At 36.0% G+C, this 21,689-nt stretch overlaps 2 protein-coding genes across 5 annotated transcripts in view; one reads left to right on the top strand and one right to left on the bottom strand.

The window, feature by feature from the left end:
* Positions 1–8,651, top strand: part of fam214b (family with sequence similarity 214 member B) — a 30,337-nt gene extending 21,686 nt beyond the window's left edge. For all 4 annotated transcript variants that reach the window (XM_015375575.1, XM_015375572.1, XM_015375574.1 and 1 more), the window contains 7 exons: positions 24–1,338; positions 3,462–3,520; positions 3,868–3,955; positions 6,818–6,976; positions 7,219–7,287; positions 7,489–7,694; positions 7,861–8,651. In XM_015375575.1, coding sequence (XP_015231061.1) covers positions 178–1,338; positions 3,462–3,520; positions 3,868–3,955; positions 6,818–6,976; positions 7,219–7,287; positions 7,489–7,694; positions 7,861–8,014 — 1,896 coding nt within the window. In that variant the 5' untranslated portion in view covers positions 24–177 and the 3' untranslated portion in view covers positions 8,015–8,651. The remainder of the gene's footprint in view (positions 1–23; positions 1,339–3,461; positions 3,521–3,867; positions 3,956–6,817; positions 6,977–7,218; positions 7,288–7,488; positions 7,695–7,860) is intronic.
* Positions 8,652–13,662: 5,011 nt separating this feature from the next.
* Positions 13,663–21,689, bottom strand: part of naaladl1 (N-acetylated alpha-linked acidic dipeptidase-like 1) — a 9,838-nt gene continuing 1,811 nt past the window's right edge. Inside the window, exons 4-19 of the mRNA XM_015375576.1 lie at positions 21,216–21,335; positions 20,207–20,396; positions 20,031–20,124; positions 19,820–19,924; positions 17,525–17,610; positions 17,325–17,444; positions 17,165–17,250; positions 16,820–16,883; positions 16,543–16,610; positions 16,357–16,448; positions 15,893–15,986; positions 15,122–15,203; positions 14,832–15,005; positions 14,483–14,570; positions 14,312–14,404; positions 13,663–13,927 (exon numbers count right to left, since the gene is read on the bottom strand). Coding sequence (XP_015231062.1) covers positions 13,750–13,927; positions 14,312–14,404; positions 14,483–14,570; positions 14,832–15,005; positions 15,122–15,203; positions 15,893–15,986; positions 16,357–16,448; positions 16,543–16,610; positions 16,820–16,883; positions 17,165–17,250; positions 17,325–17,444; positions 17,525–17,610; positions 19,820–19,924; positions 20,031–20,124; positions 20,207–20,396; positions 21,216–21,335 — 1,734 coding nt within the window. The 3' untranslated portion in view covers positions 13,663–13,749. The remainder of the gene's footprint in view (positions 13,928–14,311; positions 14,405–14,482; positions 14,571–14,831; positions 15,006–15,121; positions 15,204–15,892; positions 15,987–16,356; positions 16,449–16,542; positions 16,611–16,819; positions 16,884–17,164; positions 17,251–17,324; positions 17,445–17,524; positions 17,611–19,819; positions 19,925–20,030; positions 20,125–20,206; positions 20,397–21,215; positions 21,336–21,689) is intronic.

Below are 21,689 nucleotides of genomic sequence, written 5' to 3'. Positions count from 1 at the left end.
ATATGTTTTTCTGTTCCACTCAGGTGGTGTGTGGCCCATCATCTTGTTTTGATGCCACCAAATTCATACTTGTAGGACAAATCTCCTTTCTTGAGGAACATCAGCTTCTGCCGTCAGGTATTTCTTAGGACCTTCTTGACCTTGTTGCTCAGAAGTTGAGCCTCTTGCAGCAAAACCATGAGGCACATTCATGTAGAGCTGGCCCAGAAAAAGGCTCAGCTGGAGCTGCCAGCTCAGGAGGGGGACCTGCCTCCATCTCCAACAGTAGCGGGGGCGCCCAGGCGCCTTGACCAAGAAGAGCTGCGGCTCCAAAAGGTTTACCAGCTTTCCATTTTCTCTCAAATGGGAGGATTTTCTCCCTCTTCTGGATCTCATAGTGATGATGCCCAACAGAGATCATGTCGGTCTGGTTGCAAAAGAGGAATAGATGAGCCTCAGCTGACTCATAAGCGTTCCCACCTGGAAGACATATCAGACAATGAGCTGATGGAGGGAGGCGTAATATGTGGGTCCACCGTAGCTCCAGCCAATGGGAATGGGTCTGTGATTGGGGCTGGTGGACCTGTTTCTCCATACTCTTTCATACAAATGGAGCATAGAGATTCTGAAGGTGGACTGTCACCTAGGTCACCACCGCTCTCCCCGAGCCAAACTCCCTCCCGGCGACCAGCTCAGCACAATCACGATAGACCCATCCCTGATGCGTTTGCTCCACTTTCCCCAAAATCTCCACCAATGTGCGACCCACACGGGCACATCTGTGACCAGGGACACTCAAATGGAAACTCCATAAGGACCGAAACAATTAATGGAGTCCGCACAGCAACCCACCTGTTAGGCAGCCCTGGACATGACTGCTGCAGTAATGGCTCATCTGGAGGCCAGCCCAGCCCCTTCCTATATGAAATGTCCGCATATGAAACTCCTAACCCTGCCAGCCCCACAAGTCCTCCGGGGCCCTTCTCCCCTCCACACCACACAGAGATGCAGGAACCAGGGGAAGCTACTGAATGGGACATCGGTCTTGAATCCTCTCCCCCTGAACGAAGTGCCACCCAACAGGCCACTTTGTCAAATGGTCTGGCTTCTTGGGAGAAAACTCCAAGCAGTAATGGTCACCGTCTACTGTCTGGAGGCCATTGGCCCGCCAAAAAGAGACTGCTTTCACCAAGCGACGCAGCAGACTCGTGCTCCGAAGATGAGGGGCCTTCTACATCTAAAAGAAGCAGGCTGTCCTTGCTGACTTCTGGCGTGGGACTGGCCTCATGTCGCAGCACTGATGCTAAAGCTGCTCCGTACTGGAACCACCTGCTTCCTCATACACGAGACCGACCTAAGGTCAGCACCCAAACACACATCATGCACCCCATCCATGTTTGTTTCAGCTAATAGTAGACTGAACTAAGGAAAGATATTTTTAGAATGACTTTTGGGTTACGATTAGCAAAATTCATTTGGAATTATTCAGGTTTTATTTAAAAGAAAACAAAAGAAAAAGACAAAAAGTAGGATTCCATGACTGTGTTTTAGTGCAGGAATTTTTTTTTAGAGTGTTTTTAATGTACTTCCTTATTACATCTTAATATTCTGCAGCTCTGGCTTGATGCTTTCTGCCCGTTAGGGCAACAAAACAAGTTTTAACAGCTACAACATGGAATGGAAATGTGCAAATTTAAGATTTATTCATTTATTTTTTTTATTTCAGTAAAGATTTATAAGACTGCTGCATTTAATAGGTATCATAAAACTAATTAGCAAAGATCGACTGGCAAAGTATCTAAAGACACCTTCCAAAAATGTATCCATTGCTTGTAAATGTTTTTTTTTTTTCACTCTGCGATGTCATCCTTTTGAATCCTATAGCTTTAAACTTGAGCATTTTACAGTAAGACTGACAATAAAGACGTTTTAAACAACTAAAAGTATGACAACAACAAGCTACATTTAGCTAATTACCAAATACGGAGTAAATCATGGAAAAAGAGGTTCGAAAAAATACGTAGCCCATGCCCGAACGTTACCACTTCTGATTAAACAAGTCACAGTGAAGTTTGGTATTTATTTCATTTTTTCCTCTGAGTGCATTTCAGCTTAACGTGTCCACCAGTTCTAAAAATTTGCCAGCACATATTTTGAAAAAGCTATATCTTAGGCTATTATAAAATCCTCGGAAGACTATGCAAAACTCAAAAATACAGCTGATTTTTCTGATCATTTCATTTCTTATTCATAAAATAACAAAAATAATCTGATATTCTATAAATTGCAGTTTGATTAAAAGTATAAAATTAAAACAAGTGGCTGGTGGGTAAAGGGGAGACATCTGCTGCCCTGTTGATCATGGGAAAGATTTTGGGCATCACACTGAAAAAGTTGAAATTCAAGTAAGTCAGTTTTTCTTAAAATAAGTGATTTCTTTTTTTCTTGAATTAAGCAGGCAACCGCTGACTCTTATTTCAAGCACATAATGTCTAATTATCTTAATTTAAGGGTAGAAATACTAATTCCATTGGCAGATCATCTTATTTACCTACTGTACTGAAATGAATGGCAAATTCCCATATTTTAGGGCATTTTTACAAATTTTTCGATCATTTTTGCAGCGTAACATAAAAACCCATCACAGACTATAAGAACAAGTCAAATGTCAAAGCATGAGGTGACAGCTGGCTCATCATCATCATCACATGCTGGAACAGAGCAGAGCAGCTCCAGAATAAAGCCTATTGAGGGAAGGGCCATTGTTACCTAACATAAGTGTGGGGTGTCCCTCATACTGATGCATGAGCGCACGCACACCCATGTTTAGATACAGTTTGCTTAAAACCTTTCTGGAAGTGAACTGGACTTTTTTTTTTTTTTTTTTTTTTACTTTGAGAGGCCAGAAAGAGCTAATTCCGTCAGCTTTTACATGGATAGTCCTAATGGCGTTTCTCTGGTTTGGTTTCAGAGAGGGGATGAGTAGAAATCTAACTAAAATACACAGAAAAGCTGGAAAAGACCTAATGCTAAACCTGATGTTTGAGTAAACACAGGTTAGCAGAAATTGAATCATTTAATAATGCTTAATTTGTATTTAACTGTATGTGAAGATGAGGCAGAAAGCTGACAAAGGTTTTAAAGGTGGTTAAATCATAAGTGTCTATTTCTCACTATGAGTGAGAAATTTGCTGTGGGAAAAGATTGGGAAGGTAGTGTAAGTTTTGCTGGTGACGAGTCATCTGACAAAGGGGCAGCTTTTAGTGTGAACCAGAGCCTGGAAATGGAAAATATTTTTGAATCCGATTGTCGGTGTTCAGTAAGTAAAACACAGAAACGGTTTTAGTTTGTTGCTAGTCTTAAGAACATTTTGCCATTTCAAAATTCCTTTCAATTTTAATGCATGCTATCTAAGTTATAAATTAAGATCTAATTCAACAAAAACAATTAATTCCCTCTTTATGTGTTTTTCCTTCACTCAGACTGCCACAGACTGCACCAGATCTGGGAGACGACTAAAGACTGGGCTGCGCTTAAAAAGGTGAGTTGTTTATCATTTCTGCAGACCTCTAATTACATTTAACAACAAAAAAGTTACAGAAACAGGATCTAGCCATTTAAAATGGAATTTTATCGGAGATCATAGATTTTGTTTTCCAGATGTTGATGGAAATAAAGTGTTTTGTAAAGGTTTTCAGATTTTAGTTAAACAAGAGGAATGGGAGTGTAAATTATGCTTCCTCTTTTTCTAAATTAAAGGGTTTCTTGTCTGGATTTCAGTTTAGAGACACGCTCACAGGCGTGTGACATATTGGTTAACGCAAGATTATTGTCCTCCCAGCCACTAACCACAGGTGGTTGTGTGTGTGTGTTTGTGGCCATATCTAGTCGCCAGCTTCGCAGCGGAAGGCAGACCGGCAGAGCCACACGTTGGTCCTCGTCTTCCATCAGTCGCTCGCTGCTCGGCAACTTTGAGGTATTTAAGTGTCATATTTATTTCAGGAAATTTAAACGAGCTGTACAATCTTTTAGTCCAGCCTGTTTTGCTTAACTTGTTCAAATCAAGGATTAGCAAAAGAATCTACTTGTCAGGATTGTTTTATCCATCATTTTAATCCATAGAGTTTGTCAAAGACATAACAGTTTTGGTTTTACTGCCTTTAAGTCCAGTCCAAATACAACAAAAGCTGACCATCTCCATAATAACCTCCCTAAATCTCAACCTCTCTTGAAATCCTTTGTTAAATCATGAAACTATAACGCCTGTAATAAGAAACATGCTATGGTCTTTTAAAACAAAGTTCTTCTCTGGTTTCTTCATTACTGCAATGTGCAGTAATACACGTTAGGTAAGAGTAGTCCCTTGCTAATAGACTCCCTCTTTTATGCCATCTTAAAGGCAGTAAAACCAATACTGTTATGTCTTTGACAAACTCCATGGCCTTAAAATGCCTCGATAAGCAGAGTGCATTTCATCCTGTCTGTGTGCAGACAAAACTTTATCCTGTTGTATAAATCTAAGGCTTACTTTGAACATCATAAAGTTCAATGACTCGTGCTTTAACTGCACTCTGCCCAGCTTTTCCACCACTTGACAGCATTCTGGAGGTATTTGAGCAAAGCAAGCAGAATGGTTCGTATGACAGGCAGAAGGAGTCATAACAGCCGATACAATCCATTTCTTTCTTTCTCTTCATTGTGAACTTCTTTGCAAATAACAAAAATTGCTTGGATGGTGAGAGAAAGCCTAGAAGTTTTAGATTAATGAAGAAATTCAGTTTTCATAGATTGTCTGCACACTCCTGTTTCCAGTTTTGCAAGCTGCACCCAAAAACTGTTAGGATCCAGCTGCATCCGAGACTCTGATAACTATAATTTAAAATTCCTTGATCCAAATCCAATAATTGGACCCAGATAGGTTAGTTGATGGGTAAGTCACTATCACACAATATAGGTTGATATATTTAGTTATTTTTGTCAAATCTAACAAACTAAGAAATGGACAGATCGTTTTGTTGTCTTTTAAGACATCATATCACACAGTGCTGGCCCCTCAATGTTCCAGGAAAATCCTCTAACAATTAGAAGTTGGTATCAGGAGTTGCACACATACATGAACCAGCACAGCAAATCTCTATAAGAAAGGTTCTTTATAATTAAGATGGATCTGCTTCTATTATATATTACAGTTATTGACACAAACTGCCCGAACTGGTAAAAAGTGTGATTAACCTTCAAATGAATTTATCAGATATCACAATAGCATAATCTTACTATTTAGCACATTCAGTGTTTAATTGACGTATGTTTATTTAGACAGAGAAATAAATACCACATTAAGAAATTACTAAATGTAACTTTTTTTTATTGAAAGCCAAATACTAAAACCAGGACCGCTAGATTTCTCCACTGTTTCTAGTCCAAATACAACAGAAGCTGACAATCTCCATAAAACCTCCCTACATCTCAACCTCTCTTGAAATCATGAAACTATAACGGCTGTAATAAGAAACATGCTACACTCTTTTAAAACATAAAGTTGTTCTCCCTTTTCTTAATTACTGCAATGTGCGATGAGCTTTGGACCAACCTCTGGGACCAGGAACACTCCTTGACTTCTAGATCAGCCTTTCATTCCCATCTATATATATCTTTTTGTATTTTTCTCGTTGACATGATGCTATCTTTCAACATCAAGCCGCCTCAGTTGATTTTTAAACTGCATTTTGGGGGATTTACATTGAGCACTGTTGTTTCATTGTGACACTCGATTAACCAATGTCTGTAACTGAAGATTTCATGTTTGACAGATTTATCTCATTTCAAATAAATTAACTAACGATAGGAGTACAGTTGGTGAGTTAAAATTCTAGTGATTGGTTTTGAGGTCATTGTTCTTCTATCACTCCAAGATTTGTTAGACCTGTTATGTATAATGGTAGCTCTGCTGCCTATATGCAGGTCCCTCTTGATAAAAGTCTTTATAGTGAGTCTTAAGCTGATTAAAATGAGCATCATAAGAAAAAAAAAATCTTTGCTGCTCTTCAAAATTTCATTCCAGTAACTGTTGCTGACTTTAATTAGTTATGGAATGGCTACAAAAAAAAGCCGGTATTATATAGTAGTCCTTTGAATCAACGGTACGATTAAAAAGCTGCTTCTTTATGTGGGAAAAACAAAACCCTCTTTTTTTTATTTTTTATTTTTTTAAAGAAGAGGGTTTTGTTTATCTTAAACCATTTTAAATTAGACAGCTGCATATAATGAACAGACATATTTTTTACAGAGCCAGAGGCTAGTTTATTGATTATTTTGAAGAATACACGGTAAAGGCAGATGAGGGTCTAAAGTTGATGTAATAAGTTGATCGTGCTTAAAAGCTTATTTTTATATTCTGGCAAAAAAAAAAAATCATATTTCAGTCTAATGTAAAATATCTCTTTGGGTTTGATTGGAGAAAGTCCAATTCAGAGTTATTTATAAACTAATACTTTTGCAACTACATCATTAATGGAAGCCAATGAATGCAGACACAGTGAACGGCTGAACCGGCCATAGACGCATTCATTAAATTTTTTATCTTTCTGGGTTTTTATTTTATTTTGTAGCATCTATCTTTTGGAGAGTTATTTTTGGTTGAATTTGTTTTTTGGGCTTGTTTGGTTTTGAGTTTGCTTTGTTAATGTGTCTGTAGCATGTTTAGCCATTTGCTTTGCATTTTCCCCCCCATTCACTACTTTTAGTAATAGCTGTCCCTGATAGCCTGCATTTAAAAAATGGTCACTTTTTTTAAGGGTTTCCTGACTAAACCTTTCTTCTCCTTTTGTTTTTACTGCAGGAGTCCATACTGAAGGGCAGATTCTCCCCATCTGGGCAGATTGAAGGCTTTACAGCAGAGATTGGAGCCAGCGGCTCCTACTGCCCGCAGCACGTCACTTTGCCTGTGCAGGTTACTTACTACGACATCTCAGAGCACAGCGCGCCCTCACCCTTCCTGGTCAGTCAGTTTGTGTCTTTGTTTGTTTATCTGGCGAAACAATATCCACTCTGGTTTAACTAGCATATTTTTCGCTAAAGATTGAATTGATTCTCAATGGTTTGGACTCCATACGTATGTGATGCTGATCTTCTCATCTCTGGTTCTTTTGTGAAACTCTGAAGCTACTTAAATGCATTAGGAATTTTTTTTTATTTATTTTTTTAACATTTTTTCGGCACATGTATGCTTCTCTCTAACAGGGAGTGATTTCTCTGGAGCCTCTTGGAAAAAAAGGATACAGCATTCCCAAAGCAGGGACCATACAAGTGGTGAGTTAGTCCAGGTGGCATACACTTAAATGATTGTTCTGCTCAATATAGGTGGTTACCTACTATAGATGTGTTTTTTTTTTTTTCATGGGTTGTCTCGTTTACTTTTCTTTCTCTTTTTTTTGAGGTTTCATTTTTTTACCATAACTATTGAGTGTTTTATTTTGGAAGCACAAGCTCTGATGATGTTCTTCTCCTCAGACCTTATTTAATCCCAATAAAACTGTGGTGAAGATGTTCCTGGTGACATACAACTTTGAAGACATGCCAGTCAATCACATGACCTTCCTTCGTCACCGTATCTTCCTGGTGCCGGTGGAAGAAGACGGCGAGGGGAAAGACAAGGTGTCTCTAGGAGGGGGAGTGCTAGACAGGAGGAGGATTCTTTGCTACTTGATACATCTCAGGTACGGTTAAGCTATTTGAATTTATACCTTTATAGTCTGCTCAGTGCCCTTCTAACACTTATTTTAAAGATGCATCCTGTTATTAGATATGTTAAAGTCTGTTGCAGACTTTTTGTTCTCTAACAGGCCTTTTCTCTTTTTGTCTTTCATGGTTTTTATTTTTTAGATTCCAGAGTTCCAAATCTGGAAAAATTTACTTGCACAACGATATCCGGCTGCTATTTTCCCGTAAATCCATTGAAGTGGATACAGGGATACCGTATGAGCTGAAATCTTTCACCGAGGTGCCAAGAAACCCTAAATACTCTCCCCGTATGTGACACCGGCAACCTTTTGAAGTTTCCACCAATTTAAAGAAACGGAGACCTTCCGTTGTTTCCTTAAAAATGACTGCAAGAATGATGGACTCATCACCTAATGAAGACTGGATCAAATATTTCTCTGTGGAAAAGTCTGTGATATTCTTTCAATTTCAATTTGGAAACAGTTTAAAAGAAATTCACAAAACATAGACATTGCAAATGTTGTGGTCATCTGTTCGCTTCAAAATATTTAAAACAAAGAAGTCAGGGAAGGGACTGATGAGCAAGCATACAAGCCGGACGTTTTCCATGCCTTCAGCAAAAGAAATGCACAGATTCTGACACACACACCAAAAAAGACTGATGCAAACCAAGGACTAATAACTTTTGGTGGAAACTCGCTGAGTCGTGTTAACATGCATGCCTTGTAACTTAAACACCTGAGTTTTTCCTCTAGTGCCGTTTCACACTGTCCTTCACTCTGCCTGCAACATCAGCTGCATCATAGCACCAGTAATTGTAGCTCTGCAACTTTAGATTAAAATGAAGAAGATCCACAATGTCATAAAAACTAGAACGTGTTGGATAGGAAGCACTTTTACAACTCTCTAATGGGGGAGATGGGAAAGAGACAAACACTAGTGAAGGTAGGAGCTGCAAAAAAAAAAAAAAAAAAAAAAAAGGATGTTTGATTGATGTTTAAATTAATAAAAATCACATCTACTTAATTTGTTTAAACTCAGGATTTCTTTAAAAAAAAAAAAAAGAAAAATCTCCTGTTGCTGATTAACCTGTCCAGGTACAGACCACTGTGTAAACACTGTCATTAAAAAAGGAATCTTTTCTCAAATGTAGCCAGACTGAGGGACATTGTGTTGCTTTCTTTTATTTTAGAGACTGTGTTGAGAACATCTAGTTGTTAGTGCCGATACTGAGAGGCAGCAGTCTTGTTAGTTTTTGTAACTGGAGGTTTTTTATCAGAAATCAGTAATGAAAAGCAAAAAAAAAAAACAGACCTTATAATAATTACCCTAAATTATAAATTATAATATTTTTATTTTATTTTACATTTTGTAGTTAAAATGGACAGGAAAAAAAGGTTTTTGTGGTTGAAATAAAAAAAAAATCTATAGAAAAGAGGAATATGAATTAACCAATTTAAACACAGCGCAATATAAAATACTTTATCTTATTTATTTTTTTTTTTTTTCACTGCAAAACAAAACCAAGCACGTGTTAAGATGTGAAACGTGTTAAAATCTGAGCTAATTGTTCGATGTTCTGTTAAATGGGAAAATACATTAAAAATGATAAACTTTGCATACAAAAAAGGAATAATGTCTTGTATTTTGATCTAGATTTGAAAATGAATCAAATATCCATTTGATTTTTATTTTTCATTTCTGGTTTCTGATGTAAAAAAAAAAAATCCAGTTGCATAAACATTCAAGAATTAAAAAAAATACACAAGTGGTAGTATATATATATATATTTTTAAGTTATGTTTTCTAAAAAGAAAAGTCTTAATAAGCAATATGCTGCGCAACATAGAGCGTGTTTTTTCAGCCCTGTTAAGCTGTTTCTTGGGGGGGCTATGTATATTTAAAATAATAAACTGAGACTGGTGTGTAAAACTCATATTTCTGTTCTTCTTTTGCGTTGAAATTAGTTTTCTTTAATGAAATTATGAAGTACATTAGAGGTTTTTCCATATTGTGAATGTGTCCTGTGACAGACGGTGCATTCCGGAATTTTCAAAAGATAGACTGCAACAGTTAATGTATTTCAGTACTTAACAATACCACTGTTAGCATTGATACAGGGGTTCCTTCCTTCCTTCCTTCCTTCCTTCCTTCCTTCCTTCCAATTTATAAAACACCTGCATACCTATATTTTTGGTTTTAAAATGAATGGAAATGAATTACTACTTTGGAATGTTGAGTCTGGGAAGGTCTGACCTGCTTGGAGGAGGGGGTGTAGGAGCGTAAATGCCTTAATTTTCACCTGGCCAGCTGAAGGTGTCTACAAGAAAGGCAGAGCAAACTCCTTTTGAATGAAGCCCAACTCCATTAGTGTTGTGAACAAGATACTCCACATTTTTATCAGTCTGTTGTAGAGAGTGTGATCTCTACTACAATTGTCTGCTGGGGTAACGGCATCAGAGCAAAAGAGTTGCAGACAACATAATAAAGAAGGCAGGCTCTGTTCTAGGAACCCTTCTCTACAAATTATTTTACAAAAAAAAAATTATTTATAAAATGAGAAACTTTATTGAATACTGTGAGCATCCTCGTTAGAGGGCTGTTAAAAGACAAGTGTCATCAGTAAGAGGCTTCTCCAGAGACAAACATCCACAGAAGTTCCTTCTTGCCTAAACGTTCTAGAAATAAAGTCAATATTTCTTAGATTAAATGTATTTGTTCTTAATTTGAGCAGGTATATAAGATGATTTGCCAATGGAATACATATTTTTTCTCTTAAAATAAGATAATTAGATCATATGCACTTGAAATAAGACAATGCAATTGTCTTTTCTTATTTTAAATATATATTGTCTTGTTCCATTGGTAGTGTCTCACTTACCTGCGCAGTTCATGAACAAATGCACTTATTTTAAGAACAATAACTTATTTAGATTTTGTTTTTTCCAATGTACAGCTATTTTTATCAATATCTAATAAGAAAAAAAAAACAAAACAATGTGTTACTACATGAAATCTTTCTTTACCATTTATTACATTGGTCATACCATGAACTGATTTTAAAAATTGTTTTTATTTATTCTTTCTTACAGATAGGAAATAAGCCATATACTGAGAGATAAAAAAATAATGAATCAGTTTTGAAATATTTAAACACAACAGTTAAGCGTAGTTGTTCACAACAAACTGTCATGTTCATCATCAGCTGTTTATTTTAGAGAAAAGTTCTTTACACCTTTTTTCCATGTGACCAGATTGGCACAAGGTTTGACAAAGAGTTATCAATGATATGAACTGACAGAAATGAATTCAAACCCAAAATCAGCAATAATAGAAATACTGCTGAAACAAGCAGAATTATATCTATAAAACTTGGCTTGCATTTCTTACAAAGCTACAGTACAGCATCATTCAACCAAAATACTACAGTGTCTTCTAAATAATGCACCATCATCTTTTACTGGAATCCACCAACCTGTATAATCAGGAGGAAATGTAGCAGTCCTGAACCTGTGAAACCTAAAAATCCTCAACTTGTTTCCATCTTTGGTGACTGAGATTACTATAATTTCTAACCTGCTAAAGAAAATTACTCAATGTTGATCATAAAAGACACATGTGGTCCTCCCTTTGCAAACATAGCTCTAATTTTTAATCTTATAGTCCAGATTCTGATGTATAACTCGTAAATACTTGCAAAGTATTAGCGGATTTTAAAAGTCAAAAGTAATTATACATTCTATGTATTCACCCCTGAGCAATAACATTTAAATAAAAGTGCTTAGTTTCAATAGAGGTGAATTCATAGCAGTGTTATCCTTAAGTTTCTATTTACAGCAGCTCTGAGGATTCACTTTAGTTTGTTCAGCTGAGTAAACTTTCACCAATATAGAGGAGGCCACTGTTTCACCTTTTCCTGTTTTTCAACCATGTTATTCTCTCATCCTCTCCTGTCTTAAAAGCGTTTTCTGCCCCCTGGTGGCATCAAGTAGAACTGCTGCTCCAGTGGTAAGCTTTGGATGTTTCAGTTTGCCAAAGTAAGATGCTTCTTTTCATGAATATTGAGGATAAGAAATTTTTTTAGTTTAAAATGAGCTATCTTATCCAGGAGGAATGTTTTCTTCTTTGTTGTCCATAGTAGTAGTTCAGTTGATGTTAACATATCCTGCTAATCAGTGTTTGCAATATGCCAGTTGTTGTCAAAGCTTCACCAAGTTTAAATGCAAAGTTTTCCAAGTATACTACCATGCTGTCAGTTTTTATAATAGCAAGAAGTTTTCATTAAGCTAGAAGTTAGCTCTTTATCAATTTTTTAAATTTTTTTTCCTGAGTGCCACTAAAGATAGCCCAAATACCGTAGTGGGAACAGGAGCATCAATCTTCTTAACTTATGCTGCTCATATCTAACAATCTCAAAGGTTCTATAACTGGGTTTCCAATAAAACTGGTGGCTGTTTGTTGCATTTTTGATGGCTTTAAATTAGGCATCAGTTATTTAGAAAGATTATGCTTTCGTTCCTCTAGGAGGAGAAGTGAATTAGTGATAATTTTGGACAACTTTAGGTAGAAGCTGCTGCAGCAGAGTAAACCAGGGAAAAGTGCTGCTGGTTATGCTGTTCTCTAGTTACCTGAAAACGGGGAACCTTGTTCTTTGGAAGATGTCAAACCATTTATACAAGTAAGTTAAAACTAAAACAAGTGTGTTTATAGTGCTGAGAGAAATATAGATTAATTAAAAGTTCTTGGAGTGCAAACAAACAGGTTCTTCTTTCTTTTCTTTTCTTTTTTTTTTTTTTTTTTGCTAGAGGTGTTACTAAGCTAAAAACAAAAATTATACAAAATTATCATACTGGGTTTTGAAAATAGTTTGAAAGAAACCAAAGTTTTTCACTCTATATTTGATTTCTGTAGATCTTTTGTTAACTTTTCCAACTTGAAACTGCAACTTTCAACCAGTTGTGCAGAAAACATAAAAAAAAAAACTAAAAAAAAAAACTGCTTCTTCTCAGTTTTAATGCCATGACATGTAAAACCAATAACTACCAAACCCTGACATGCTGCTGTGTAACTTGTCTGTCAGTATGAATGCATGAAAAAACAACACAGATTTTACTTATGAGCTACATGAAATTAATTGATGAGCCACTGGAAAATCTCTCGACCTCTTTAGCCGATATTCCTTAAAGATGTTAAAGACCTAAATTCAGACGATTCTTTGTGAAAATCTTTATGTTGTCAATTTTTTGTTTTAATTTCACATATACAGACACAGTGGGACAAAATATTTACAGTTCAAGTAGAATTACAGTACATTATTTAAAACATCTCTCTAGTACAGGTAAATAAGCATTAAACTCCGCCTGAGCTAAGGAATCTAGTTTCGGTATAAATGATCTTAAAGGTGTTGATTCATTTCATAAACATTTTGCAAAGGATGTTCTTTATCTAAACAGACATTTTGGTTCAAACATAGTAAATTATTTCCTTTCTCAAGCATCAAAGTGCACACCTGTGTTGGTTGTTAGCTTTTCTTTAATATTATTCTGCTTAACCATATTCTCCGGAGCTGTATCTTTATACTATCAGCCATAATGCTGATAGTTCTCTAATAAACATTTAGAATCATTACTTTAAAAACAGGCTGATTAAGAGATAGTTGATTAAGTTAAGATCGAAGGGCTAATGATTAGAAATTTTATAAAAAAAAAAAAAAGATTTTAATATTTAGTTTTATGCTAAAAATTGGCTCTCATTGCAAATTAATTTATTCAGCTGATGGATTTCAGAGTGCTGACAGCCCTCCTTTGTCTTGAACACAGCAGCTCTGCAGGCTTAAAGAGCACGCTTTAGTTTAAAAAAAAGAAAACACACCTTTAATCGTTTAAACCGTGGCGCCCCAACAGCAATAAAAAGTGTTTTCAAAGGAGAAAAGCTATTTATTATCTTCAAAACTTTCAATTGTTGTATGATTTGTGCTTCATCTACACTAATTTGAACATTTTTATTGCAATAATATGTATAACTAGACTCTGATGGAATATTACATTCTGTCTATATAACTTCACTCAGCATGTCAGCGGCCCCCTCGATGGCTTGAGCTGCTACGGACAGGTGGTAATGGACTTTTTGCCAGTCGGTTGCCAAACCTGATGACTCGGCTTTGGCAAAGGCATCTGCAATACCTGGGAAGGTCGCCTTTCCAGAACTGCTTGAAGCCCAGATTACATGCCTGGAAGAAATGTAAAAAAATAGTGCAAAAATGATCCTTGGGGAATCTGAAAATTCACAAAAAAGTGCTTAACGTATACGTGCAAAGACTGTTAGACAAAGTCAGGCATGCCATAAATGCATGTCCAATGCTCAGGGCTTCATGCAGTGCCAAAAAAAAAAAAAAAAAGATCTGGGAGTATTGCTGTCATTTATGTACAGACTTACATCTGCTGTGGTTATGTTTTTATTATTGATTCTTATACTGCCATTACGACCTATCTTTATGCAGCATTTTCACACCTTTGAGAAAAAGCAAAACTTTAAGAGCTAAATTGTTAGTTTGCATCACCCAAATCATGCTACACTATATTCCAATGCTACAAATGAAAGACATTTGTTTTACCTGAATCCATATTCGTGTGTGAAGGCCAGAGGATTCAAGAAGGCTCGGTCCATCAACATGAGCTGATCATTGATCTTTCTTACCTTTAATGGCCTGGGGGAATGAAAAGATATGTAGACTAACAATGCATCATGTTAATATGTCTGTATCTGTATGGGAGCATGAACCTACGTTTCATTTGCCAGGTCTGAGTCTTGAATCATTTTGTCTAGCTGCTCTGCAGCTTTGCGAAAGTTTGCCACAGCATGTTTGAGAGGTTCTGAAATAAAGTACAGATTCCTTCAGTCATTTGCAGAATGATGTGTGAAATAAAACATCCTAAAACCACATGTTGTCTTTGTTATTAACCAAAAGCTATTTTAGGTTCAAATTGATATTTCCTGGACAAGAAAAAGTCCACACCTAGAACATGATGTAGATTTTATGCATTTTAAGAAATCAGGTTGATGAGGAGAGAACTGAATGAATAACTAAATAATTCTGCAGATTTTAAATGTTGTTTATTGTATTCCATACTCACCCATTGAGATATTTTTAGCTTTAAGTTTTGCCTCGTATAAGGTCACTGCTGTGTTCAGGTAAGCCTCTAAACTTTCAGCGTAGTCACCGCAGTTAAAGGGCAAGAGGAGACTATCAGCCAGTCGGATAAGGATGTTTCCCGCGGTCCTGCCAACAGCTTGGTGACTGACAAATCCTAGAGGAGGAGCAGAATTGGGGTTTTGATAAGAGGAGGAAAAAATATTGGTTCATTTATGCAATCTGAAAGCAGAAAGACATGAATCTGCATAAAACAATAATTACAGGGCTCACCTGGATCAATGTATTTTGATGCATAGTCAAAAGTGTCGTATGCTGTATGGTACGCAGGGTAAATCCGAGCGTTTGTTTTGCTCTGCACAAATAAGAACAAACTTCAATAAAATTATGTCCCATTAAATTACAAATTGGATGTGTTTTGCAGTCAGGAAATAGTTCCTGTCTTTAACCATTTATGTTTATTTTTGTACCCTATAGTCCTTTATTATTGCTATTTTTAAACCTTTTTCCATTTAAAAAAAAATGGTTGCTGGTTAAAGATGAGGTCAATTAAACTTGTTTAAATATAGTCTTTTTTTTAAAAGTATGTTATCTTTTAAAAGATGGATTTACCATTTCCCAATCAGAAACTAAATTCTTAGCGGAATATAAATCCTTTTAAATACAAATTTTCCATTTCACTGAAATAACTCCTAGAACAATGTTTATATGATTAACACTTAATTTTATAAGGATGAGTTAGATTGCTCAACTTATTTTGGACTGAATTGGCTTTTATTCATAAATGAAATCTGTTTGTCTTAAAGGTTACACAAAGGCTACAGCAGTTCTTATCAAGAATACATTCATAAACAACATGCATTGTTATAGATTTTGTGCTATTTCTGAATGTGTTATTTTCATTGTGTGTTGCTTTCACAGTTACTAGAGCCATTTTTTATTTGAAATTTTTTCTTTTGGATTAGGATTTGCAGCAAACAACATTCAGAAGCATTTCTGACCAAAAATAGAAATCATTTCTCAGGAAACATTTTTTTTTCATACCCTGTCGTATGTATATGACATATCTATAGAGGCGATTCCCAGGTAATGGACAAAGGCAGCATAATCACTCCCTGCTCCATTCAAATATCCCACCCTGTGGAGAGAGTCCAAGAACCACAAAACAACTTACAGAGAGCTTAAAACATGCTTAATGTATGACTAAATCTAGACATCTTCACCATCTTCTTTATAACCTATTAGATACATTAATGTGCAGCAAGCAAAACTGGAACTTTTTCACATTTGCATTTTTCTTTAGGAGACGATAGCAAACAGGCTGAGGCAATGAACATTTTCATTCACATGGGCAAACGTTACTAAGGAGACTGCGTAGATGTGATTGATGATGCTTTTAGCAAGGGTTTTGGTCAAAGTTTTGTTTACACTCATAATAAGCATAAATGTTAAAATAATTTGTAATCTGGGTGCTAACAGATTACAGATGTTTCAAAGGATGTCTCTACCGTGGAATGACTCCATGGGTCGGGCTTGTTCTGTTGGAGTAACGGATCCAGTTGTCATACACAGATGTGGAATCAAATCCAGGAGCAGTGACCTGGTGAGCACATTTATTTAGTATGAGTATCAAAGTTTTAAAGTACTTTGAAGAAAGACCTGAACACTGTGCGTTCATTTATTAAAAAGCAAACCTGTTTTGAAGCCTGGAAAATGACATTTTGCATGGATGGCATCGCTGAAGCTCTCAGTGTGGCATTTGCTGCAGAATCACATTTAAATGAATGGTTAGTCTTACTAACAGCGGTTAAGAATGTCTAAAATATGCAAAAAGAAAGACTAAATGAACAGTTTTTTTTCTTTCTTTTCATTAAAGTTTTGGAGCAAATCAAGAAAATGTTGCCTGTAACTGTAATAAAGAGAAAAAAGAAAACCAAAAAACAGCTTTATTTAAAATATAGATCTACTCACCAAAAACAGATATATCCACATTTATATAACCAACAGTGCGCTCACTGAGCTTGGTGAAGTATTCCTTCAGGTAAAAAATAGAGAAGACTTTTCTTTAGCTTTTTGAAATTATATGTATTTTTTATGCAAAATGTTCTCTTTTAAAATAATCATAATAATAATAAAGAACAGCAGTAATGATCAATGTACTATTATGATTTGTTTGATTAGCTAGTTGTTCCTGCTAAACATATTACACAAAAAATACAAGATCTTTTTTTCAAATCACATATAATTTTGCTTTAAACCAAACTAACATTTATTATTTTCCTTCTTTAACCCACTCTTGGCTTAAACAAACTTTACCTCTGTGTACTCTGCAGATCCAATAAGGCCAAACTCTTCAGCTCCCCAGCTTCCAAAGATGATGGATCTACGAGGTCTCCATTTTCCTGCCACAAAGAGGCTCAGAGATCAGCTTTGAATATAACAATCAGGCAGCCATCTGCTGAAAAACTCTCCTCACCCTGTTTGACCATTCTGCCAAGCACTCTGGTAATTTCCAACATTACAGATGTTCCACTACTTGGGTCGATGGCGCCATGTACCCAGCTGTCCCTGTGATTCCCGTAAATCACATACCTGTCTATGGACAAATAAGTAAAATGGTTATTCACATATTACAAGAAGACAGATCACTGATTGGTATTCAGTTTCCAGTCTCACCTGGTTCAACACTTCCTGTGATCACTCCCATCACATTGGAGGAGTTTACTATCTTTTCATAATTAAAGATATCCAGTTGTACATCGCTGAAACAAAGTCACACATTGCCAGTTGTTAAGTTACAAAGAACAGAAGGGTAGTTTGGTTAAAAACTGTCAATAAAGACCTACTATAGCTGCTGGTTGACTGAACACTATTGGTTCTTCACATGTAAGACTCTTTTGTTGAAGTGTTTGTAAATTAAATGCAATGTATTACAATACATACTCAAAGGCAACTATATTAGAAGCTTTTTTATGAAATAGTAAATTAAATTTACTGCAGAAAACCACACCAAGTATCACTTCTTTCAGCCAACAATAGAAAAGTGGTTTTAGTCACACTGGCATCAGAAATTGACAATAAAGCACTGTAAAAAGTAGCAGGGTCTTAAAACTGTCAGCTTAATTTTTTAGATGATAGTCTTAGGATTGATCTTTATCGTTCATGGAAAGGTTTGTTAAAAATGTTTATCACATTGATCGTTTTTCCCACCTATAGTATGCAGTGATTCCCAACCTTTTTTCGCTCGTGTAACCCTTGACCATTTCATTATACCCCTAGACTACCAGCGACCTAAAAGCTATACCAACGTAGCATCTCCAGACCTCCTCTACTGTATATAGTAAATAGCTATGTACTATATATTGGATATAGTATGTTTTATATTGTATATAACTATAAATTCTGTATTCTCTATATATATATATCTATTTTGTCTGCACCATCAACACCAAGTCAAATTCCTCATAAGTGCAAACCTAATTGGCAATATATCTGATTCTGATTGGTCAAAAGGGTTATTTTTCTAAAAATTGAAAGTAAACTGATTATAAAACGAAAAATACTTATTTAATTTCCTTAACTTCAACATTTAATGCTCAGAAATTTCATTCTTTTCAATTTGAATGAAAGTACTGATGTAGATACAAATCAAATAAATCTGTTTTTTTAACAAAAACTGGAGCTCTTCTAAATAGGTCCCCTATATACAAACATCTAAAATTGACCAATCAGGGAAAACAGTTCACTAAATAATATTCAGATTCACTGTCATTTTTACTTTGTTTTCATCATTCACTGTGTTAATGAAACACTTGACCTTCTCCTGAATCCCAAGCAATGAGATGTTTCAGCCTTTTATCCTTGACTGCAGCTGCTTTGGTCTGTTCTTCTCTTGTGACCTTTGTCTTTGCCCCTGTCTTCCCGCTCTCGCTCGCAGAGAAGTAGTGCAGGTGCACAGCACCGATACCCTCGCTAGTCTTTTATGTCAATGTTAATTAGGAATTTTTCTTTTTCTTTTTGGTGGATAAATTCTGGGTCTATTCTGCATTTGGGCTGTTAAAGAGCAAAACCCATCCCAGCCCTGTTTTTATTGTATTTCTTAATCTGGGAAGTAAAATATTAAATGTTTTCTTGTACTCTCTGCAATGCATTCGGAGACCACTAGGGGTACTATTGGCCCTGGTTTGGAATCACTGATATAAAGTATAATTTCTAATGATTTATTTAATCTCCCTTAGGATTGAAATTAGTTAAAGCTGAACATTTTCAGGATGAAAGTAATTACATTCATTGGATGAGTCACAAGGTTAGAGGAAGAGAAAAAGGAAATAAGGAGCAACATAAATAGATATAATAGGCTATATAGATACCAAATCATAAAGTGTGCCAGGCTTGATAAGGGAACATGTTCTGGACTTCAAGTAATGACACCCTATCAGATAGACGCCAACCTGCTAACTTTACGGATATCTCTGAGGTATAAAACCCAACAGAAAATGTTTTTCTTGGCTCATCTCCATTCTTTTGATAATAATGTCCCAGCTCTCTAACTCTGCCCACTATTTCTCTGCTAAACTTAGATTGAATCATGTTAAAGTTCAAGAATTGTTTGAGAGTCATTTAACTCACTATATGAGGTTTTATTTAAAGTGTTTGAAAGTACTGAAATACTTTAATTAAAAGACAATAGCCAACAGTTGAATGTGACTATTCTATTGCTCATTGCTCTATCTGTATAATATTTAAAATTTTCTACAAGTGGCTTAAATGTCCTGCTTTTTTTACAGTCAAACAAACAGTGCAGCTGTAACTTTTCTTTCTGCTTCAGTCTTTTCCAAAAAGGAAAGATTTTGTTTGTAATCTAAGTGTTCCAATGCAGTATAGTTGAATCCCTGGCTAAGGTTTTGTTAAACAAATATAACTTATGACAATCTTGTTAAAATGCTCAGTATCTTGTAAAATATTGACAACCTGTTGTTGAAGTGAGACGTTGATTTGAAACCTGGTCCACCGAGATTATAGGTACAATTGAATCCTCTCTGCCAGTCAGATGGGGCCTTCTCTCCACCCAACTCACTTGAACAATGAAATTATATTATATTAATATAATGATGTTTTAGTTGTGATTGTCTTTTTTTTTTTTTTTTTGTTGTAACAATTTCACAAGCAAATTTCCACAGACCAAATCAGGGCCCTTGCATCTTCAAAGCCTATCGGCTGTGTTGGAATAGGAGGAATCCCGGTTATGTCTTCAGGTGGGATTCTATATGTTTCCTCTAGAAAATCAAAAATAAATAATAATCAAGATCACATATGGCGGCTAGCTGTTGGCATATTGTAACAGAACATACTGATTACCTTTGGCAGCTAAGTACGGTGTGAGCAAATCTCCAAAGTCTCTGCTATAGGCACCTCTTTCCACTCCTGTGGGAGGCAGGTACCAGGAGTTTGGGTATGTCTTGTCCTCTGATAAATGACCATCATTCATGTCCAGAGGGTCTGTGTAAACCAGCACACCAACAACACCGTAGACTGCAGCATTGATGGCCTGCATCAAACATTAAATCACATTAGCCACATTCTTTTGTTGACATTACCTGATGGTCTGGAAATGTTGTGATCAGCACCTGATGGTTTTACCATAGGAAAACTTGTCATCAGGTCACTAAATCTGATTTTTAATGGAAGAATGGCAAAAAAAAAAAAAAAAAAATCAATATGTTTACATTTTAATGTTGTGACAGGCCTTAAAGGGGACACTGCAAATGGGAAGAAGGAGGTGCCCTCACCAGGTGAGATCCAGCATTAAAAATTTGGTCAGGAGGAAAAATAAAACTGCATTTTATTCAGAACTCAAAACAAGTAATGTCTAAATAAATTGTTTATTGTTTTGCATTCGATACGGCTCTGATTTTGCAATAACTTGTGATGAACCAAAACCAATAGAGGCAGTAAAGGTTGTAAAAAAAAAAAAAAAAAAACATGACATTGACATAAAATATAACTGTACCCTTGTCGCTGCCTTGGGAACGCGATAAACATTGTCAGAGACTCTTTCCACCCTGAACATCGTCTGTTTTCAAGTTCTGTCATCAGGCAGAGGGTACCAAACACTTCTAACCAGTTTATAAACGAATAAGAACGTTTCTTATGCTCCTTTTGCAATATCCTTCAAGGTGGACCTTTTGACTTTTATGTTTTATGAAAGGACTGTTGCAGCAAGGAGCTGAAGTCAGCCTTTATTTTTCCCCTGACCTACTAAGCAAGGTAGTCACATGCCTGCATCATCTGACTTTAATGAGCACATTGTTCATCTGTAATGTAAAAAACAAAAACAAATGCAAACTAATAACAATGATAAACTTACTTTATCTCCCCTTCCCGCTCCACCATATCTGGTTATCGCAATGGTTCCTCTTAGATCAATGGTCTTGTTCAGGTACTCATAGTCGCTTGCTTTTCCTTGATTGGCGTAAACCAGTTTCCCCTAGAGCCACAAAATATAACTCTGTGAATTTTCCAGAAAATCATTTAAGTTTAATCTTTCAAGTTATAATTTATCAGGTGAATGGGTAACATGATAGTATAGATGGGACTCAGTGTTGCTTGCCTTTGCCTTTTAACTCAATTATTTTTCTTCACCACCCAAAAATAAAGGAACACTGAATGTTGTATAAAAAAATGCTCTTGTCACCATGAGTCATTACAGGTTATCTCTTAAAGGTTCTGTTAACCATATCTTTATAATGTACTGTGACAAAACATTGACTACATTTTGGCCATGAAGATGCTTATCTGCTGCGAAACGTACATTTATAGTTTCAATAAATCAGAAACTACA

This window comes from Cyprinodon variegatus, unplaced genomic scaffold (assembly GCF_000732505.1).
Source record: "Cyprinodon variegatus isolate N-32 unplaced genomic scaffold, C_variegatus-1.0 Scaffold121, whole genome shotgun sequence".
In the NCBI taxonomy this organism is placed as follows: Eukaryota; Metazoa; Chordata; class Actinopteri; order Cyprinodontiformes; family Cyprinodontidae; genus Cyprinodon; species Cyprinodon variegatus.
This window is presented reverse-complemented; position numbering and strand designations above follow the sequence as displayed.